Below are 21,623 nucleotides of genomic sequence, written 5' to 3'. Positions count from 1 at the left end.
CATGTGAAAATTATAACTTATTTGCATCCTGCAATATTGTCCAATGTATTACTTGAAATTATTTCATTTTATTATACTTTCACAAAGAAGAGCTTTATTTCTGAAAAGTGACAGGAACAGCTAAGCGACCTGCTAGCACTATTAGATTCTGAGAGCTTCCAGACAAAGCCAACAAGAACTCCCTGAATTCAATAATTTGACATATAGTCTGTGTTTTGATGACTGTTGCCTGGAATCTTTTTATTTTTAATAAAAAATAAAATGAATTATTAAACCACAAAAAGGATGTAAGTCAGTCTCACAGTGATAGTTCTAAATTTTAGAAGCAAAATGCATGAGAAATCTTTGAAACATAGTCAAAACATCTCTCTCCTGCATGATAGTCTAGGCTGTGTCTTCTGTTCACTCAACTGGAGTTATGTATTTCATGGTGTGGGGTATGAAATGAGTCAAATTATACCCCCCATATAAGACAGCAAACCACACTATAATACAGTCCCCCTGCGATCTTAGACCATGAAACAGAAACCAGGAGGCTCTCTTCCTATTTTTGAGTGTAAAATCATTAGAATACTGTGTTCAATTCTATCAGTAATAACAGCTACTGTTTAGACCTGTCACACAGTATAGAACAACTGAGTGGTTAATGAGTTTTTAGACTATGGCAATTGATTTGAATGGCTTTTCTTATCAAATGATATACCTAGGTTGTTTACTGTCAGAATAAATGTTATTTCTGAAATACTTTTTGTATAGTCATTCAACTCCATAATTGGTTATATGAACATACAAGCTTAAGTTTTTGAAAAAAGAAATTCTGTGTGTTAAAAACTTGACCCAGTTATGACCTAAATTATTTCATTAATTAAGCCCATTATTATCTAAACTAGTTTACGGACTCTTCACCGATCAGGTCATGCATATTATGTAATAGAATCCCATGAAAACAGCTTCTCTTTGTTTTGTTCAACATCTAGCTGGTCTAGTACTGAAAGTTATTTTCAGAAAGATAAGAACATTAAGTAATTGTTCCAAAGCTAGCTTTGGGATCAGCAGAGTTGGAAGTGGCTCTGTCAAGGCCCCGACTGGTGAATGAACGAGGCACTTCGTCAGGGTGATCAGCCGTAACCAGGCACACACTAGCAGGGAATACGTTCCTGCAGGTTGACACGAGGGACAGCATGGCTCAGAGGGGACTGTTTTGTAAAATAGGCTCCACTTTAATGCAGGGAGGATATTAAATTATCTTAAAATGCCTTACAAAGGTCATTGCTGGTATTTTAGGAGGTTATAACAATACTATTTTTATTTTTTCCCTTTTTTTGGCACAGCTCAGCAAGGTGATAAAATAGTGAATACCAAGTACAATTCATCTCATTATTAGTCAGATCCACTAAAAAGCAGTGACCATATGTCCAAGCACATTGGTGACCATATTTGCCTCTCCAGTTCTGACTTATTTTGAAAGCTGAAACACAGTGGGGTTACTTAATCTGAAGCTTTTTAAGAATGTCAAAGGTAGATGAGAAAGTTGGTCAGGTTGAAAGGGTTACATGAAACAGTTAGTGCTCTGTTCATGCTTCTCACACCTTTATCTGATTTTTTAGGCAAACCCATTCACTTATTAGCAATCATGGTGCTAGTTGGGGACAGCCTGCATAACTTCGCAGATGGCCTTGTCATAGGAGCAGCCTTCTCGTCTTCACCCGAGTCTGGAGTAACCACAACAATTGCTATCTTGTGTCATGAGATTCCACATGAAATGGGTGAGTGTGACAGTAGACTCACTGTTTTCTGCTTGTTGAGAAAATCATAATAATTTCTAGCTACGGTTTCCTAGACTTCCTTTTCTAAACTATGATAAAAAGGTGACTACTTCTCTTCCATAGTTTATTTTTAAAAGCAGAAGAGAACTAGCAAAAATTACTTTATCTTGGGGTAAAATTTAGTTGGACTGTTAGATTTCCCAGGGCCAGAAGTGACTCTATATTCTGGAGAATTCTATACGGGAGAAAGTCATTAGAGAAAATTCCCTCTAGAGAACTTTGGCAAGAATTTTAAAATCTGCATAGTAAATGTGGGAAAAACATTAAGAGAAGAATTTTACCCATTATGTCAGCAAACAGGTCAATGAGATAAAGTAACATTTAAATTAAAGCCATACCATGGTTTCATCAACCGGATTTATGCAAGATATCCAAAGCCAACTGTAAAATTGATATGACAGGCATTTGGTAGCAGATGCACATAAGACTCTCTATCTGGATAATCTTAATAGCCCTGTAATTCAAATCCTGCCTCCCAGAAATCAAGATGAGATAGAATATACATTAATGAAACAGACCCAGAAATAGTAGAGGCTGGCCCTAGGCACACACATACCCTAGAGAGAGGGCTCTGGCTGTTATTCTTTCTGCTCTCATTTTCAGACCTTCATTGCCCTCTTAGGCCAACCTTCTACTCTGTCTTTAGTGTCTATTGTCAGAAGTCCTATTGCCAGCTCATCCTTGACCCATCCCTACTGAAGCAGTTTGTCGAACATCCTTCCTGAATCCATTGAAATGTGCCTAGTTTGGGTGCCCTATCCTATGGTCCTGCTTTAAGCTACTATAGTAAATCCTCAGAGGAGTGTGACCATCTGTGGCAGGCCAGCAAAGATGCATTAAGATCTGTTAGCTATACAATCGAGCTAGCAAACTCAGTCCCTATGCTGTCTTTATTGAATTTAGCCTTGTCTCAATCCCCAAAACTAAGAAATAGAGGCTCTCAGATTAATAGGCCATTCTTTTCTTGGGGGAAAGGAGTGAATGTGATGTTTTCAAATCCTTAAGATCTTAATACATTTTCTAAAGGAAATTTTTGTTTTCTTAGTCAACTTTGGCAATGAGCTTAAAAATCTCACATTAAGTGGTTTTCTTTTCCCAAAGCAGTTCCGATAAGCAAACAACGAAAGCCCACATCATGTTTACTACCTTGTGATTTTGTTTGACAAGTTTTCAGGGAAAAAGATTTAGAAATCCTGGGATAGCAAATGCTTTATTTTGCATTTATCTAAACTGAAAATGCCACAAGACCACAGGACGTCAGAAACTAAAGAGTATGTCACAGTTCTCTGTGTATGCTATCTTTGGGAGCAGTAAAAGGAATAGAACTCTTGAAATGTAACTTCTTAATTGCATAGTGAGTTAGCTATGAATCCTAGAGAAATCTAGGAAAATGGTTTCTAACTTGACCTTTCAGTTTGACTTATAAAATTGATCCCAGGTGCTGACACTTGAAACAACCTAATAGCATATTACTCTACCAAAGCCATCATTAGTTAATTGATAATTATATTTTCTCTTTCCTTAAATTTCAGGAGACTTTGCTGTGCTACTAAGCTCTGGACTTCCTATTAAAATTGCCATCCTGATGAATTTTATAAGCTCTCTAACTGCCTTCATAGGACTGTATATTGGCCTCTCAGTATCAACTGATCCTTGTGTTCAAAATTGGATCTTGACAGTTACTGCTGGGATGTTCTTATATTTATCCTTGGTGGAAATGGTAAGCTTTGTGGCTTTTCCACTTTCTTCTTCTAAACACTGAAAATATAAAACAGGGAAAAAGCATTAAAATGAAGGATAGATGGGGAGAAGAAAAGAACAATATAGATAACAATATAAAAGATTAAAGAAATATTCTGTGTAATCCAAGAAAGGAAATTACAGGAAGAAGAAATAGAATTTGAGACACAGAAAATGTTGATATTCTTTCAGTGAACTGAAGTTGAATGAATGAAACCTTTATAATAGCCAAAAAGTGATCATCAGTTGATTCTGTTCTGGCTTTGTATCTGTATATGATGCCTGTACCTCTAGATAAAAAATAACAAGTTTCGTTAGATAGCTAGCTATTTCATTTATACATTGGAAATTTATTCAACCAAATTTGTCATTGCATTAAATAGCTGTTTGACTTAATTAACCAACAATATTTTTAAAATAATGATTTTATCTTCAAGCTGTAATTGCCAGATGGTTACCATGTGGTGACATAAGATTGTCATAGTATGCGTCTTTAGAATTGCAACCTATATTCCCTAAAGGGGTCTTTGCTGACACCGACGGCAATTCAGTCACCAGGTTTCATTCTGTATAATCTTATGAAAAAATTAAACCTGGGAAGTTTTACTTTTTTTTTTTTGCCTTCTAAATTCTGGTCTTCATTAGGTAAGCCAATCTTTTTTAAGGTCATTTTCTATTAAACTTGTTTATAATTTAAATATGTCAAGGTGAAAGTCATAATGATAATCCCTTCTCATGAGTTGGAATAAGGTAAATAAAAATGACATAAATTACCAAAAGAAATATTTAATACTGAGAAGCAATGGAACACTAATCTGAGTGAAGGTAAAATAAATAAGCTTGCAGATACTGTATGGAATAGGACCATTGGGATGGGCTAAGGATGTGGCAGAATCCAGATACTGTCCTGGAAGTAAATAAAAAGAAATGTTTCATAAGGGAAAAAAATCTAGAAGCCAGGAACCTGTGCTGATAGAATTAGAATAATACTGCATTCTTGAAGTAAAATTTAATAAAGGAACACTTCAAGTGAACACCACCATTTTACATTTCTTTGTAAATGCTTCTGCCTTTCTGATTGCTTTTCTTTAATTTTTTTTTAATTTACTGATTTGACAGAGAGAGAAAGAAAGGAAGGAGAGAGAGAGTCAAACAGACATCAATTTCTGGTTCCACCTATTTATGCATTAATTGGTTGTTTCTTATATGTGCCCTGACCAGGAATTGAATTTCCACAACTTTGGCATATGGGGATGAGGCTCTAACCAACTGACCTATCTGTCCATGGTTGTTTTTCTTAGTTCTCATAAGATTCAAATAGATGAGTAAACATCAGAATGTACTTCCATGTTTATATATGTACTTACATGTTATTTATGATACTCAGGAAAGTTCTTGATCTTGCTGGTGAAGATAGCTAAAATTGGGGCATATTTTACCCTCTCCCTTTCCTGAACCCAAGTCCTCAGCCCATGGTCAATATACATAATCCTTTGATCCTTCCAGTTTGAGAAATCTGGATTTCTAGCCTTTTGTCACTTCAAAAGCACACTGTCCACCCATCATTGAATGTTGGGAGGTACCTTTTGTTTACAGTGTCTCTATATAAGTCCTCACATTCACTCCTGAACCTCCTGATTTTCAGCTTTCTAATTTCTCTTCATGAGTCAGGGGAAGTTGCTGTATTCTTTTGAAGTTCGCTTATTTATTTGTTTATTTTTTTTACACAGTCTGAATCTCTCTTCAGGCGTGATGGATGTGCATGTATGTAGTCAATCCTTTTTCTTTGTTAGGGAAACTACTTTCCCAAGATTGACCTGAGAACATTGTTAAGAGCCATTTGTCATGTAGAACCCTGAGTTAAATATATCATTTTCTCCTCAATATTTCTCCTCCTGATTTTATAAGGGTAAGACATTGCTTGTAAGAAAGCAGTATGTCTGGTATCCTGTGAGATTCAACTAGAATAAATCTCGACCTTATTGAAAATTACTATTGGTCCGGGAAAAAGCAGCATTCTGGCAAAAAGACAGAAAATAAAAAACTCCAAGTTTCCTGGGGTGACTTCCTATAATCCAGGTCGCCTGCTCTCACGGCCTTTTGCGTAACTTCTGAACAAATTCGACTCTTTCACACAGCAGCAAATTTAACCGTTGCTGTACTCTGGGGCTGTGCCAAAGAAAATAGTCTTTTGCATTTAAAGGAAAGAAAACAAGGTTTCATGACTCTGTAAATAGCAAAGAAAATAAATGACAACAATGAAAGGGTAACGGGGAATACTCTCATACATGGGATATTTACTAAACCCTGGAAATTTACCAGCAGGGTTAATAGGAAAGATTAGCTGGATTTTTGCTTTCCTTGTTTGTTTCAAAGAAATAGGGTGTGTTATTTCAAAGTCCTACAAGAAAAAGAACTAGGGGTAAAAATGAGACCATTAGCAATGAAATCAACAAGGAAGACAGTCTTCTGGAAATCTGCCACAGTGGTATTGCCTTATCCAAGCACACTAACTCCCAGTTGCATTGAATGGTTTCTAAAGAAAGTTAAGAATGAACATAGCTCTGGGTGGCCAAAGGATATTCACTCTTTTTACAAAGATCGGTGTCCTAGACTAGGTTTTCTCTAAGCAAAAGCTAAGGCAAAGGTTTGAGTGAAGGTAATTCATTTGGGAGGTAAGCCCAGGGAGCAAGACTAAGGGCAAATCAGATAAAACAGAGAAGGATAAAAGTCAATAAAACAACGTGTTTTTCCCTGGCTGGTGTGGCTCACTGAATTGAGCACCCGCCTGCAAACCAAAAAGTCACTGGTTCAATATCCAGTCAGGTCACATGCCTGGGTTGTGGGCCAGGTCCCCAGTAGGGGGCGTGCGAGAGGTAACCATACATTGCTGTTTCTCTCCCTCTTTTTCTCCCTCCCTTCCCATCTCTCTAAAATTAAATTTAAAAAAATTTTTAAGTTAAAAAAACAATGTGTTTTTATTAAATTGACCATCACTCTTGGGGGAATCCATAACATAGGACCTTCTGAGGGGGCTCCTGTCCCCATTGTTCAAAGCTGGCCCCACAAGAATTATTCCCCATACTCTCAGGTTATACATGCTTGAGTGCCAAGGGAGTTCCCATGGCGGTTCCCTGCCATGAAGTCCGAGAAGCCCAGGATAGGAGAAAGAGGAATGTAGTGTGGGCCTGAAGCAAGGCTCTATGCAGCACCTTCTTGGAACTGATCTCTGCTAATGTGGCTAGGGTAAGAGATGGGGCTGAGAGAATATAAAATAGCATGAGAGTGAGGTCCATTAACAGCTGACTTCTTCCACCACTCAAATATGCACATGTTCTCCTTTACTTGGAAGTCCCATCTATCATGGTGGTAGCCAGGCAAAACTCCACAAAGACTTAATACAAAATAGTGGAGCCAGCTCCAAACCCTGACGATCTTGAGGCCATATTTGATGCTCATCAGCTCTCTCCTGTAGCACCCAGTCTTGATTCCCCTCATTGGCAGGCAACACTTTGGCTGCCCTGGCATTCTTTCTGCATAAAGCAATTCAGGCTGTACAGAGAGATCTGCTGTGACCCCATTAGGCCATGTTTCCTGTAGTTGCCTGGTAACCATTGTCAGTGGGCATGGAAGCACCAAGAGATGCTACAAGGAATCCCCAGGCTTCTGGATATGTTCCTTGCTTACTCCATTGTGTAGCAGTAACCCTAACTTCCATGGTAACCAGTGACAATTACTCCTACTAATATTGTAAGTTTTCTCTACTGGTTCATTCATTGGTATCAGGAGCTCAAGTGACAAGGTGGTAGTAACAGCTTCAAGTTCAGTGGAAATATTCTCTGGTGTATTCTCTTCAAGAAAAAATGTGTTCTGACAGAGCTAAAGTTTGCATGAACAGGAAGCACAAATTCCACAAGTAAAAAAACTGGCAGTGATTGATGACCACGGCTTTATGATTTTCCCTGCTATTTATGCTCTTATCTCTTGTTTCCTTCCTTCTACTCACTTTGTATTTAATTTTCTGTTTATTTTTTACTTTGTGTGGTAGAATGATATATCATTGACTTTGTCTTTCTTCTTTTCTAATTTAAGCATTTAAAGTTATCAAGTTCCCTCTAGCACTGCTTTAGCTGAGTCCCATATTTTTAATGTGTTGTGTTTTCAATAGTGACTATTTTGAAGTATTTTTAATTTTCCACGTAATTTTTTGAGCCATATGTTATGTATGTTATATAGAAGAATGTTGCTTAATTTCTCAATATTTGGAACCTGTCTAAATATCTTTTTGCTTTAATTCCTTCATAGTCAGAGAATATACTTTATATTTACTTTTGAAACTTTTGAGACTTGTTCTCTGGCCCAGCATATGATCCATCCTGGTGAGTGACCCCCTTGTGCATTGAGAAAGTACATGAATGGAGTGTGTTGGCAGTAGGGTTCTGTGAATAGCAGACTGGCCGACAGTGTTATTCATATTTTCAAATTTTGCACTGATTTTTTCCCTCCACTTGTTCTGGTAATAATTATTGAGGAAGGTATGTTAAAATATAAACCTATATTCATGATTTGTATATTTTGTTCTTTCCATTTTGCTTCATGCGCTTGAATTTCTTTTATTAAATGCATGCATATTTAGGATTATTATGTCCTTTTGATGGATCAATACTTTTATCATGCTAAAAGATTCCTCTTTATCTCGGGTACACCTCCTTGTCTTGAAGCCTCCTTTCCCTGGTGTTAATACAGTCACGTCTGCTTTCCTGCCCACTGTTTGCACAGAATATCTTTTCCATCCTTTTATCTTCCACCTGTCTGTGGAAGTCAGTGGTGGTGCCTAGATGGAATGTTTGAACTGTCATTTAACAGAAGTGTGTCCCATGCAATTAGTAATGCCTGTGATGGATAAATTAGTATCCATTTATTTTGCTTTCCCACCTTATCTTAATTATATTTGTTTGCTGTCTTTTACATAGTCCCAAGTTTGCTACAAAGATTTCATGAGATTTGTTCTCTCTATTTATAATGACATACCCCACACCCAAAGAGATACACGTCCTAAACTTGGGAACAAGGGACAACATTATCTTACATATCAACAAGGACCTTGCAGATGTGATTAAGACTTAGGACCTTGAGATGGGGAGATTATCCTGGATTGTCTGTGGGCCCAATCTAATCACAGGAGTCCTGAAAACCGGAAAACCTTCTTCATGAGGTCAGAGAAGGAGATGTGATAACAGAAGTAGGGTCAGAGAGATTTGCCATTGCAGACTTTAAAGATGGATGCAGGGGTCTGGGAGGCAAGGAATGCAGGCAGCCTCTAGAAGCTGGGAAATGCAAGGAAACAGATTCTCTCCAGGGCTCCAGAAGGGAGAGCAGACCTGCTGACATACTCATTTTAGGGTGGTGACCCTGAAAGATAAATGTATGCTGTTTTAAGCTGCCAGGTTTGTGGTGATTTGTTAACAGCAGCATAGAAGATGAATATATACCCCTGTGCTACTTACTAACCTTGATTTAGAGGCACTTGGGAACACAGGCTCCTATGCAGGATCATCTTATTCTGAGAATCAAAGTTCCTTGTAAGACACTTCTCAGACTGAAAGTCAAGAGGATTTTTCAGCTCCACCTTCTTCAACTTTTAAAAATTTCTCAGATAGGAGGAAAAGACAAGCTCTGAAAGTATTGTTTTCTTCCAGAGTTTGATAAGAGAGACTTTATCTTTAACAAATGTGATTTATAGCTTAAAGAAGGAATTAATTTATTAAAAATATAAAAACGTTATGCCAAGAAAAGCTTTATTTTGGATCTGAAACAAGCTCTAAACCTTAGGCAGTGTTCCTAAAGTCTTAGACCCTGTGACACTGTTTCAGACCCCTAGCACAGTCCCCGTAGCACAGGCCCATAGGAACTTCACGGAGCTATCACTACGAATGTAACTGAACATGTCCCTAGAACTGGGGGAACAGGACGACTGCCCAGGATCCAGTGTGTTAATAACACTCAAGCTGTCAGTAGAGGAGCTGTAACTCAGAGAGATGGCTTGTGGGGAAGGAAGCGCCTCACTAATTCATGCAAAACAAAATAAAACAACCCCAAATTCAGGTGCCCCCTCTGTCTGGTACATCAAGGCAGATTAATTGAGAATATTATTGCCTGCCTCTAGCACCACAAAGTTTACACAATGCCTTCCCCCTTCCCTCTGCACATTTTTCTGGAGATACTCTTTTAAAAATTCTGTTCCTCATCAAGACTGTTACTAATATTCCTTCAATCATGATTTCACTTACATAATAAAGGGGGCAGAATCAGCAAAGATTGAATAACAGTCACTTAGAGAAATTTGCCTATCTGCCTTCTTCTGGGAAGTGTCTCCTACAAGTAAAATCTCAGCCAGACTTTGCTTGAAGCATTTTTCAATTTCCAGATGATTTTTTTTTGTAGAAAAGGTAAAGAATATTTTGAATTTGAACTTAAGATCCCTTGCTTTTAAGATATACCCAAATGCACACAAACAAGATTTAAATATTAAGCCCAGTCAATAGATAAGATTATCAATAGTCTAGATAAAAAGTATATATTGGCTTCTCTATAATTATTTTAGTTCAGTAACTGTAACAGCTTCAAGATAGGGAATTGGGTAAGAAGAATGTAAACTGACAAAACAGCTGCCTTTCTAGTTAGGCTTCACCTTGTAATCACCCAACTATAAAATTAAACTGAAATAGAATCTATACTTTTAGGATATTGATCCTATTCCTTCCTCCACATTATTTATTCTGTCTTCTAATTTATTGTTTGATTGAGTCTTTCTTTCTCAGAGAAATCTGGATAAATCCAGTGCAATTCAGCCAGTAATCTATAATCACCAAGTTGGCTCTTGTAAATGAGTCCTTTCTCCATGCAAAAATCTGGTAAGCCATCATTTCTTTATAGTTTGGCAATACCTAAGTGTAATGCCCTTTAAACAATATCCATCCATAGAAAGGGGGTATTTCTTTGAAAAATACATGTAAAATGACCTTGGTATATATATTTGCTTTCAACATATATCATATTTAAAAATCAATGAATGAAGCTGACACCATTTAAAATACTCTTCTCCTGTGAAAAAAATGACAAGCATCTAAAAACAATTTCAGGCAGCAAAATTAATATAATTTAACATTTTCAATTATTTCTTCACAGGAGCAAGAAGGGTGAACCTCCCCTACCAACAATTTTGAAAGATTTCTATTCTTTCTCTATAAAACTAACAGAAATGTTCATATTTTTCTGCTACTCATGTCTTTTTCTTGTAGCTAGTCTCCTAAATCACTCTTGTGTATGTGTACACACACACACACACACACACACACACACACACACACGTCTTCTAAAGTAATCCATTTCTTATGAAAATGTTAAAGGTGCCCATGGCTCTCTTTGCTAAGCTAAACAAGTAAAAATTTTTCTGACTGAATCACTTTACCTAAGGAAAAAACAGTGAGGTGAAATGTTAGGTACAAGTGAAAAACAGGTAACATTTTTGTCTCTCCTAATTGGGAACGACCATGATGTGGTCTTTGTCTTGTAACTCAGTTTTCAAAACAGAAAATGTCATTTATCTTCTGCTGCAAACTTCTTCATGAATTTCTTTGGGAAGATACCATTGAGAATTTAGAAGTATATAATATCCTATATTTGCATATTTAACAAAATATCTAATAATGAATTTTAATACATGATTTTAAAATAAACCTCTAGTTTGGCAACTCCAGGTACATTGAGAGCTGTGGTCTTTGCTTTCCTGCTTGGTAAGAAAAATTAAGAATGCTATAATAAGTTGTTCTTAACTGCTAATTTAAAAAGGCCTAAATTCAAAATAGGCCCTGTGTCAACAGGAATAAGTCACCCAATTTCAGGATATTGTTGAGTTATTACCTCCATCTATGTTGAAAGTCCTACTGTTTGTTAATAATAAAATATAATAACTAAAGGGGAACACTCTGACATCCCCCCTTCACATTGCTGTCAAAAGGAATAGCCAAGGTCTGTGTAAAAATTCTCTCTCCTGCCCCTTTGCATGGAGATGTCCAGAAATTCCAGCACCATGTATTGAAGAGACTATTTTTGTTCCATTTTATTACTTTTTTATCTTTGTCAAAGATCTGCTGATGATACTTTTGTGGGTCTATTTCTGGTCTCTCTATTCTGTTACAATAATATATTTGTTCCTTCACAGTAACACACTGCTGGTTACTGTAGCTTTACAGTGAGTCTTAAAGTTGAGTGGTGTCAATTTTCCAATGTTTTTCTTCTTCAACATGACGTTGGCTGTTCTGGGTCTTTTGCATTTCTGTGTAAACTTTAGAACCAGTTTTTTAATGTCCATAGAAAATTTGTAGGATTTTGGTTGGCATTGCTTGAATCTATGGAAAAACTGACATCTTGACAATATTGAGTCATATCCATGAACATGGAAATTTTCTCCATTTATTTAGTTTTTCCTTGATAGCATTCATTAGAGTTTTGTAGTTTTCCTTATATAGACCTTATGCCTATTTTGTTCGATTTATACCTATTTAATTTTTGTTGCTAATGTAAAGGGTAATGCATTTAATTTAAATTTCACTTGTTCAGTCCTGCTACATAGAAAAATGATCAACTTTTGTATGTTAATCTTTTATCCTCCAACCTTGACATAAGCATTTATCAGTTGCAGGAGATTTTTGTGGGTGCTTTTCAATTTCTATAGAGATTGAGCATGTCAACTGCAAGTAAAGACAGTTTTGTTTCTTTCCTAGACTGTGTACCTTTCATTTCCTTTTCTCTTCTTTTGATTCTTCTGTATTTGTTTTCCTCCCTTCCCCTCCTCTCCCTTGGTCTTTCCCTTTTCCCTTTTTCCTTCCCTTCCTCCCCTTCTCTCCCCCAACTCCCTTCTCTTCCCTTCCCTTCCCTTCCCCCAACTTCCTTCCCTTCCCCCAACTTCCTTCCCTTCCCTTCCCTTCCCTTCCCTTCCCTTCCTTTCCCCCAACTCCCTTCCCTTCCCTTCCCTTCCCTTCCCTTCCCTTCCCTTCCCTTCCCTTCCCTTCCCTTCCCTTCCCTTCCCTTCCCTTCCCTTCCCTTCCCTTCCCTTCCCTTCCCTTCCCTTCCCTTTCCTTCTTTCCCTTCTTCTCCATGAATCTGAGGAAGTTTCTTTCTATCCCTAGTTTTCTGTGAGGTTTTAACATGATGTGCATCAGATTTTGTCAATGCATTTTTACACATTTATTGATATGATTATGTGATTTTCCTTCTTTATCTTGTTGGTGTTGTAGTGTAGATTATATTAAGTGATGTTTAAATGTTGAATCAGCCTTGTATACCTGCCATAAATCCCACTTGGTTGTGCTGTATAATTTTTATACATTTTTTAATGCAATGTGCTACTATTTTGAATTCTGTTCATGAGAGAGATTGGTCTATAGTTTTCTTTTCTTGTAATATCTTTGTCTAGTTGTGGTATTCAGACAAAGCTGGCCTCAGAATGTATTAGAGAGTTAGAAAGTATTTCCTCTGCTTCTATTTTCTGAAAGATTGTAGAAAATTGGCACAAATTCTTCCTTAAATGTCTGGTAGAATTTACTGGTGAATACATCTGTGCCTGCTGCTCTCTATTTTGAAAGGTCATTGAATCTATTTTATAGAAAGAGGCCTGTTCAGATTGTCTACTTGTTCTTCTGTGAGTTTTGGCAGATTGTGTCTTTTAAAGAATTGGTGCCTTTTATCCAGGTTATCAAATTTGTGATAATAAATTTAAAGTGTTTATAACTGTTTTTTATTGTTTTATTTTCCATGGAATTTGTAGTGATGTCCCTACTTTTATTTCTGATATAAGTAATTTGTGTCTTTTGTCTTTTTTCCCTAGTTAGCCTGGGTAGAAACATATTGAGTTTATTGATATTTTCACAGAATCAAGTTTTGGTTTTATTGATTTGCTGTTTTCAGTTTTATTGATTTCTCCTTTAATTTTTATTTTTTTCTTCTCACTTTGGATTTAATTTTCTATTCTTCTTCTAGTTTCCTCAGATGGATGCTTAGATTATTGATTTTATATCTTTCTTTTTTCCCCTACTATTTGTCTCTAAGCACTGATTTCCTGCTTCCCCAAAACTTTATTAATTACATCTTCATTTTCATTTAGGTCAAAATACTTGATTTTATTTTTTTAAAGATTTTATTGATTTATTTTTAGAGAGTGGAGAAGAGAGGGAGAAAGAAAGAAAGGAAGAGAAACATTGTTGTTGCCCCTACTGGGGACCTGGCCTGCAACCCAGTCATGTGCCTTGACTAGAAGTCCAACCAGCAACCCTTTGGTTCATAGGCCAATATTCAATTCACTGTGCCACACCACCGAGGACTAGTTCAAAATATTTAAAATTTCTTTTTTGATCTTTGTATTATTTAGAATGATGCCGTTTAATCTCTATGTATTTGGGACTTTCCAGCTGTCTTTCTGTCATTGTTTTTTAGTTTTATTCCATTGTTATTTGAGAGAGGCCATTGTACGATTTCTGTTCTTTTGAATTTATTAAAGTGTGCTTTATGGCCACAGTGTGGCCTGTCTAGGTGACTGAGCTTGAGTATGAGCTTGAGAAGAACGTTAATTATGCTGTTATTGGCTGAAGTAGTTTGTATATGTCAATTATACCCAGTTGATTGATGATGCTCTGTAGTTGAACTGTGATGTACTGATTTTTTGTCCTCTGGGTCTGTCCATTTTTAACAGAAATGTGTTAAAGTCTCCAACTATGATAGTGAATCTGTCTGATTCTCCTTGCAGTTGTGTTAGTTTTGCCTCCTATATTTTGACAGTCTGTTGTCAGGAAATACACATTAACGATTATTGGAGAATTGAGTCTTTTATCCTTATCTAATGTCTATCTTTATCTCTGATAACTTTCCTTGCTCTGAAGTCCTGCTCTGTTATGAATTAATGTACCTACTCTCAGTTACTTTGGATTGGTGTTAGCGTGATAGATTTTCCCCCATCCCTTTACATGTGTCTGTATATTTAAAATAGGTTTCTTGTAGACAGCATATAGTTGGATCTTATTTTTTTATCCACTCTGAAAAATGTCTTTGTATTTAGACCACTAACATTTTAAATGCCTAGTGTACTTAGACCACTGACACTTAGAGTGATTACTGGTATAATTGTATAAATATCTGCCATTTTCACTACTGTTTTCTAATTTTGCCTGTATTTTTTGTTGCTAATTTCATCTTCTTCACTTTTTCTGCCTTGTGGTTTTAATTGAGCATTTTGTATTTTTCCATTTTGAGTCCTTTCTTAGTGTATTAATTATATTTCCCTTTTTCATTTTTAAGTGGTTGCCCTAGAGTTCCCAGCATACATACAACTAGTCCCACATCAGTTTCACATACCACTCTACTGTTTCATGGATAGTGCAGGTAACTTGTAATAAGACAATATTCCAGATTCCTCCCTTCCATTCCTTGTGTCATTGCCATCATTCACTTCACTGAATGTATGTGTGCACACACACAAGCATGCCTAACCGAAAACATTGTTGCTGTTATTTTGAAGAAATTTGTTAGCTCAATTTAGAGCAAGAAAATAAAAGTTTTTATTTTACCTTTACTTATTCATTTTCTGATTCCCTTCTTTCTTTACATAAATCCCAGTTTCTGATCTATATTATTTTCTTCTCTCTGTAAAACTTCTTTTACCATTTTCTGCAAGAATGGTCTACTGGGAACAATTTCCCTCAATTTTTGTTTGTCTGAGAAAGTCTTTAGTTCCTCTTCACTTTTCAAGGATAATTTTGGAGTTACAGAATTCTAGGTTGGTAGTTCTTAACTATTTCACTTCAGTTTTTCTGCTTGTGTAGTTTCTAAGGAGAATTTAGATGTAATTATTGTCCTTGCTCCTGTAAGATATTTTTCCCTCTGGCTTATTTCAAGATTTTTAAAAAATCTTTGATTTTCTGAAGTTCAAAAATGATGTGCCTATATGCAATGTTTTCATATTTATCACGTTTGACATTCTCTGAGCTTCCTGAATCTGTGTTTTGGTATCTGACATTAACTTGGGAGAAATTCTGCCCTAGTAAGTGCTATTCTCTGTCTCCGCCTTCTCTCTGTCCACTGTTCAGCACCGGCAGTGTGCCCTGAGACCTCACTTCTCTGAAATATCTAAGAAAAGTTTCCTTTTCCAGTTTGCCCAGGTTTTTATTTGTTAGGATGCACTGGCAGAATTCTAATCTTATATGCCACACCTGAAACTAGAAGTCTTTAACGTGAACTTCTAAGTGTACAGTTTGCAAATGCAAACAGATAATTGCAGATTTGCAAGCCAAATGATGACTTTCATAAGCAAGTTTCCATTTTTTTCTCAGCTGTGTATCTTTTGCAAGGTTAAAATTAAAGTGTTTACAAATGTGGCAGAGTTAGAGCAGCGCATGGAAGGGGTGTCCCTAATTAAGCATAATTAGGGTGTCCTACAAAATAAGTTTGAGGGTTTTTTTCATATTTTTTCTAGGGATTCTTATGGTTCTTCTTATCAAATGCAAATATACACCTGCCCCCTGTGCACAGTAGATGTCAGAGTCCCTCTGAAGGGAAGAATGTGGCATAAATCAGTGTTAAGTGAGCTTCATGACAGAAAAGAAAATAATTTCTCTTGAAAACTGAGGAGGCCAAAATCTACACTTTCCTGAGAGAAAAATATTCACATTATAATTTTACCTTTATCGGAGACATCACTCAATGTTTTCAATAAGTGAATGTTGAATTTCTACATTTAAATTGTAAATTTTTAATCATGACAGACTTTTGAAATTTTGTGTATTTTAGAAGAATTGAATGCTGAGCTTTCTATTTCAGCATTCACATATATGAACCATGCTGGAGCTAAATGTTGAAATATCCAGTAACAGGCCTTTAATGTCACTAGTAAGAAACCAGTTCCAGATTACAGGTAGAAATTAACAAAGAAGGTGGAAGAGTCTGATGTTCAGAAGTACAAGAAGGAGAGACAGAAGCTTAGTTCCAGATGTTTTATAGACCTTTCTTCTCTGTGATGAGTCCTCCCTAGTATACAATTATTACACATGAAAAGATGTTAGTATTCACCCCGTTTCTTTCCTGATGTGTTCTAACATTCTCTGGGAGCACTCATTTTAAAGCTTCAGTTATGGGGACTGATATAAGTTTAAAACATTTACTTAATATCACTTTCTAAAATGTTCAGAAACCCTAATTAGCAGTTGTCCATTATAATTATTTCTCAGTTAGTTAATAGAACTTGCAGGGACCATTGTCTGTAGACAAGTCACAATCAATGTGTGGACTTGGTGCTTCTTGGGAAATTTCTTGTGCCTGATTGAAAATTGAAGGGAAGAACTTAATGGCATGTTAAAGGGTTACATTTTAGATAAAGATTTTTTTCTAGAATATTACAACTCCTTGACTATCATGTCTTGGCATCTGCTGATTTGAGTAGGGGAACTTGCGAAACATGGAGGTAAAAAGGAAGTTACTTTTTACTTCAAAGTTTCCAACTTTCTGGTAGAAATCTCAAGAACATTTCTCTTAGTTCTATCTTTGAGCAAGGCTATTTTGCTAACATTTCTTTTTTTTTTTTTTGTCTGACCTTTTACATCAATGTCAACATACTCTATCCATCATTTCACCCTCTCTTGTCTTAGGGTATAAATCAAGATCTGTAAAATTGTTTAATTCAGAAATAATTGCCCTCGAGCAAAAGGGAACTCTTCTCTCTTGAAAGTCAGGGGAAGATGGTGTTCCTTAAACTCTTATAGGAAATTTTAAAAAGAGAAAAAACAGACAAAATATGAATATATACACTTAAGTTATCTAGACTTATATTTTCCTTCGAAATTTGCTGACTGAAATGTAAAAGAATATATATGGGTAGATTCAGAACAAGTGAAATGCTACAATCAGATGTGGTTTGAGCTTTGGCATTTTGTATGTGTACCTTTTGGAAGGACTTTCTGTAGAACTCTTTGGTATTTTGGTATGAACCCAAGAGATATTACGGTTCATATATTCATCCATAATCACCTACAAAATAGCCAACTATTGTCTTAAAAGCAAGCTAAGCTGTGTTTTCTTATGAAACCCATTTATGTGGGGGCATGGGGAGTTCAGATAGGCCACCCAAGTTGAGGTTAAAGCTTAAATATCAGGATAAGAATCTCCTTTACCTGTTTTCTTAATGATGATTTTCACTGTTTCTGTCTGCATCTGTAGGCTTACAGTGTTAGTCTGGTGTTATAGCTTTTCTCAAGTGCGTATTATCTGCCTTGAAAACAGAACCAGTGATATGATCTTTCATGACGAAGGCAGCATGATATCTGGATATCATATTACATACTTTTATCACATGCAGTGACTATTTTATGCTTAATTGGATGTTGTTCCTGTTTCCATTTTTTTCTAGTTTGGTAGAAGTGTGTTGGTCAAAACAGAAATGAATTCAGACAGGGGTGGGTCTTTGCAAGTCTTTGTGTGTCCTCTGTGGTGACAAGGTCCCCTTGCTTCCTTCCCAGTTCTGACAGCACATCTGTGTGACTTTGGATTAGTCATTCTCCTCTCTGAGCCCATGCTTCCTAACAACTATAATGAGTTAGCAATGTTATTTCTTTCAGGATTGTAAGGAGAAAAGGGGAGGGGAGATATAGGAAAGGGCATAATAAAGTATGTGATGGAAGTAAGCATGGCATGAAACCTTCCACCAGGGAGTCCGGAAGGACCTTGAGAGAAATGGGAGCTGCTGGAAGGCACCTCTGGATGGATGTCAAATTATCATAGACCTGATTATATTTGGTTAAAAACAAGCAGGGAATGTAATGTACAACCCCACAAAAGACATGGCATTTCATGTGAATTGTGGTTCCTCTGGCTCTGACATATTCATGGTGTTTTCTTGTGGGTGATGCCATGTACATACTCAGAATAAAAGGTTATTGGTTTTGTCCCTGGGAGTGGGGCCGTTGGCAGAGCCTAGGGGTTTTATATGCTATTCAATTCTATCACTACAAGCAAACGGCAGGCCTGTAAGCTTAGGCTAAGTGAGATAAATATTAGGTTAAACAATTTTTAAACATAATGTGGCATTTTTGGATTCATTCAGGATAGAAACTGAGATTTGCAGAAATTATCTAGACTCTAACTCTATACTCTAACTCTATTTTCATGTTTTTCATATTTAAAAATTTTGTCTATTAAATCTATCCTAATCGAGGCCTGCTTATTCCCAGCCAAATATCCTCAGTGGAAGTATGAGGCAGAGAGGGGAATTAGAAAGTGAGCTTAATAAATGTACGTTCATTGAGACGCTGATGGTTTGAAAATTCACCTCAAGCCCTAGCTATTGAACCAGAACGTTTTCACCACCATACTTATATCTTGTCTGAAGTCTTTTTCTCCATGACAACTCACTCAAAATAATCATGCTGGTTCAGTAAACTATCTGCATTTTTTCACTATTTGCCAAGAAAGATTATCTAGAAACTTCTTGTTTCTGTCAAAGATGAACAACAGATGGGTGGTACTAGAGACAGTGGAGGTAAAACAAGTTGTTAATTCAGCCACATCCTGTAAGTGAGTATTAATTATTTTGTGTGAAAAACAAGAAGAAGGAACTATGTTTTATTCTAGTATTTGGAAATAAGGTTCAAGTTCGAGCCTTTACTTGACCTGAGATGGCATAACTTCTGTGTCTCACAGACACAATCTGAGACACAAATTCCCAGGACAGAAGGAGATCTATACTATCTGGCTTAGGAGTCAACTATTGAAAACCACTTCCAAACTATTGAGAATCAGAGGTATTGGGCAACTCCAATGATTTATTTTGTTAATCCCTCAAAAATACTACCGATGGCAAGCCCTTTGAGAATAAGGATTACATTCTCTAGATTTTCAAAATGTCATTTTTAGTTTATAATAGATAATGAATCATACAGGATTTCTCTAACTAGCACGGTTGATTAACCTCATGTTTACAAATGGCCGTAAAATACCCAAAGAAGAGCACATATTGAAGGCTACCCATCCACGAGAGCAGTGCTGGGTCCTATTTTGTCTTTTAGTTCACTGCTCCATGCTAGGGTATGAGACAGCAGGTTGCAATAATCCTAATCCTCCTTCCATCAATTGAGCTAATTAAAATACAGAAATATCCATCTCAAGCACATCCAAACAGAGTATTCAGGATGCTCCTGCACAGGCATTAAAAATTACATCAACCTGTTTTATAGTGCCATAAATCTAAAACCCTTGCATATTTTATATGCTTAACCTTTTCCTTGCTAGATAAAATAATCTAGTAATTCTCAACCAGATGTGATTTTTAGTTCCCAAAGGACATTTGATGACATCCGGAGACATTTTTGGTTGCCACAGCCGGGGACAGAGGGACAGCTGACATCTAGCAGGTAGAACAGGGAGGCTGCTAAAACATTACACAACCACAGGGGGTCTCCACAACAAAGAATTATTCAGCTCAAAATGTCAGTACGGCATTATGTCAGTTAAGCCTGTTGACCTGAGCCTATACTCCATTAGAAATGAATATGATGTGAGAGAGAGATACTCACTCTGACCTTCTCAGGGCATGGCATTCAAAAGAATGTGAGACAAAAATATTTTGAGGCACTTCACAAAGGTGCTTGAGTGAACATTTCCCTTTAAATGGCTCTATGGCAGTCCGCAGATGTAAAACGGTAGTCACTTGTCTTTCTGAGAATAAAATAGAGCTTTAGCAGATGATAGCTTGATTGTTCTAAAGGTCAGGAAGACCTTGAGCTATCTCTGAAAAGAAACAAATATATGCTTTGTAAAGACCAGTGAAAATAGTGGATTCATAAACATAACATAACAGTCAAAAATGCCTTCCATCTATTACCTATTTCACATTCAAGCATTTTCTGAAAATAAAAGTAGGAAGGGTTGCATTTGCTTTCAGTTGTTAGATATGACATTTTAGGACTTCTGACAAGAATGGAGCCTTCCAGCCATAATCAAGTGGCTTGATTTATCTTACTTTTAAAAATTTTGGTAAGAGTAGGTATTAAGCATTTTGTAATTGTTTGGGGAATTTGAAAGGTTATTAAGTTCTGAATAACAGAGTCTCTCATGTTTTCCCACCAAACTTTTCCCAGCAGTGAATATATCTGGATCTTATTCTGGTTTTATATTCTTTTTTTAGCTTCCTGAAATGACTCATGTTCAAACACGGCGACCCTGGTTGATGTTTCTCCTGCAGAATTTTGGATTGACCCTAGGTTGGCTTTCTCTGTTACTCTTGGCTATATATGAACAAAATATTAAAATATAAATTGAGTCTCAAAATCCTTCAAAAATGAATTTAAATGATTTCACTTTTATTTCTTTTGTTGTACTCTATAATGACTTGTAAATTAAGATTTTTTTTCTTCTAGGTGATGTGTGTGTCATTTAGTTCATTAACATATTAATTTTATAATGCAATTTTGTGTTTGTAGTGTATATATGTCAGGTTGTCCTTAAATGAAATTTTGTTATTAGCCTCCAACACTGTCATGGAAATCATACCTTTTTTTAGTTATTAGTAAATTCTAAATTAATTTTGGCAAACTTTCAAAAAATAGCATTTCCTTAATAAAGAATGTTTGTCTGTAATATTTGAAGTGGCCTGTTGGGATAAAATTTGCTGCAACTTCTTTGATGTCATTTATATATTTTTTCTGTGAGATTATAAACCATAAGCAAACTAAATTCCAAATAAATGTAATAAAATTTAGTTTTAATGTGATGTTTGTATTACCTTCCATTCACGGATGTCAGGTTCTCAATCAACTCTCACGAAGCCGATATAGTGTAGATCACCCTGAAACATTTCCCACTGTCTTATAAATGCTCATAAATAAGCAGACTTGGGAAGCCCGAAGGATAGTATGTCAGCATTCTTCTACATAATCACCACAAGAAATCTGTTCTAGGCAAGGAGAACTAGAAATGAAAGACAGAGTAAAAAGTTGTTAAAATAACAAAGCTTAAGTC

General features: G+C 36.3%; 1 protein-coding gene across 2 annotated transcripts in view; it reads left to right on the top strand.

The window, feature by feature from the left end:
* Positions 1 to 21,327, top strand: part of SLC39A12 (solute carrier family 39 member 12) — a 62,660-nt gene extending 41,333 nt beyond the window's left edge. For both annotated transcript variants that reach the window (XM_045858018.1, XM_045858017.1), the window contains exons 11-13: positions 1,608 to 1,766; positions 3,359 to 3,546; positions 20,791 to 21,327. In XM_045858018.1, the coding sequence (XP_045713974.1) occupies positions 1,608 to 1,766; positions 3,359 to 3,546; positions 20,791 to 20,919 (476 nt within the window). In that variant the 3' untranslated portion in view covers positions 20,920 to 21,327. The remainder of the gene's footprint in view (positions 1 to 1,607; positions 1,767 to 3,358; positions 3,547 to 20,790) is intronic.
* The last annotated feature ends 296 nt before the right edge of the window (positions 21,328 to 21,623 follow it).

Source organism: Phyllostomus hastatus, unplaced genomic scaffold, assembly GCF_019186645.2.
Source record: "Phyllostomus hastatus isolate PE091 unplaced genomic scaffold, TTU_PhHast_1.1 phas_scaffold_1674, whole genome shotgun sequence".
NCBI classification, from domain to species: Eukaryota; Metazoa; Chordata; class Mammalia; order Chiroptera; family Phyllostomidae; genus Phyllostomus; species Phyllostomus hastatus.
Note: the sequence above shows the minus strand (reverse complement) of the source record. Positions and strands in the feature narration are given on the sequence as shown.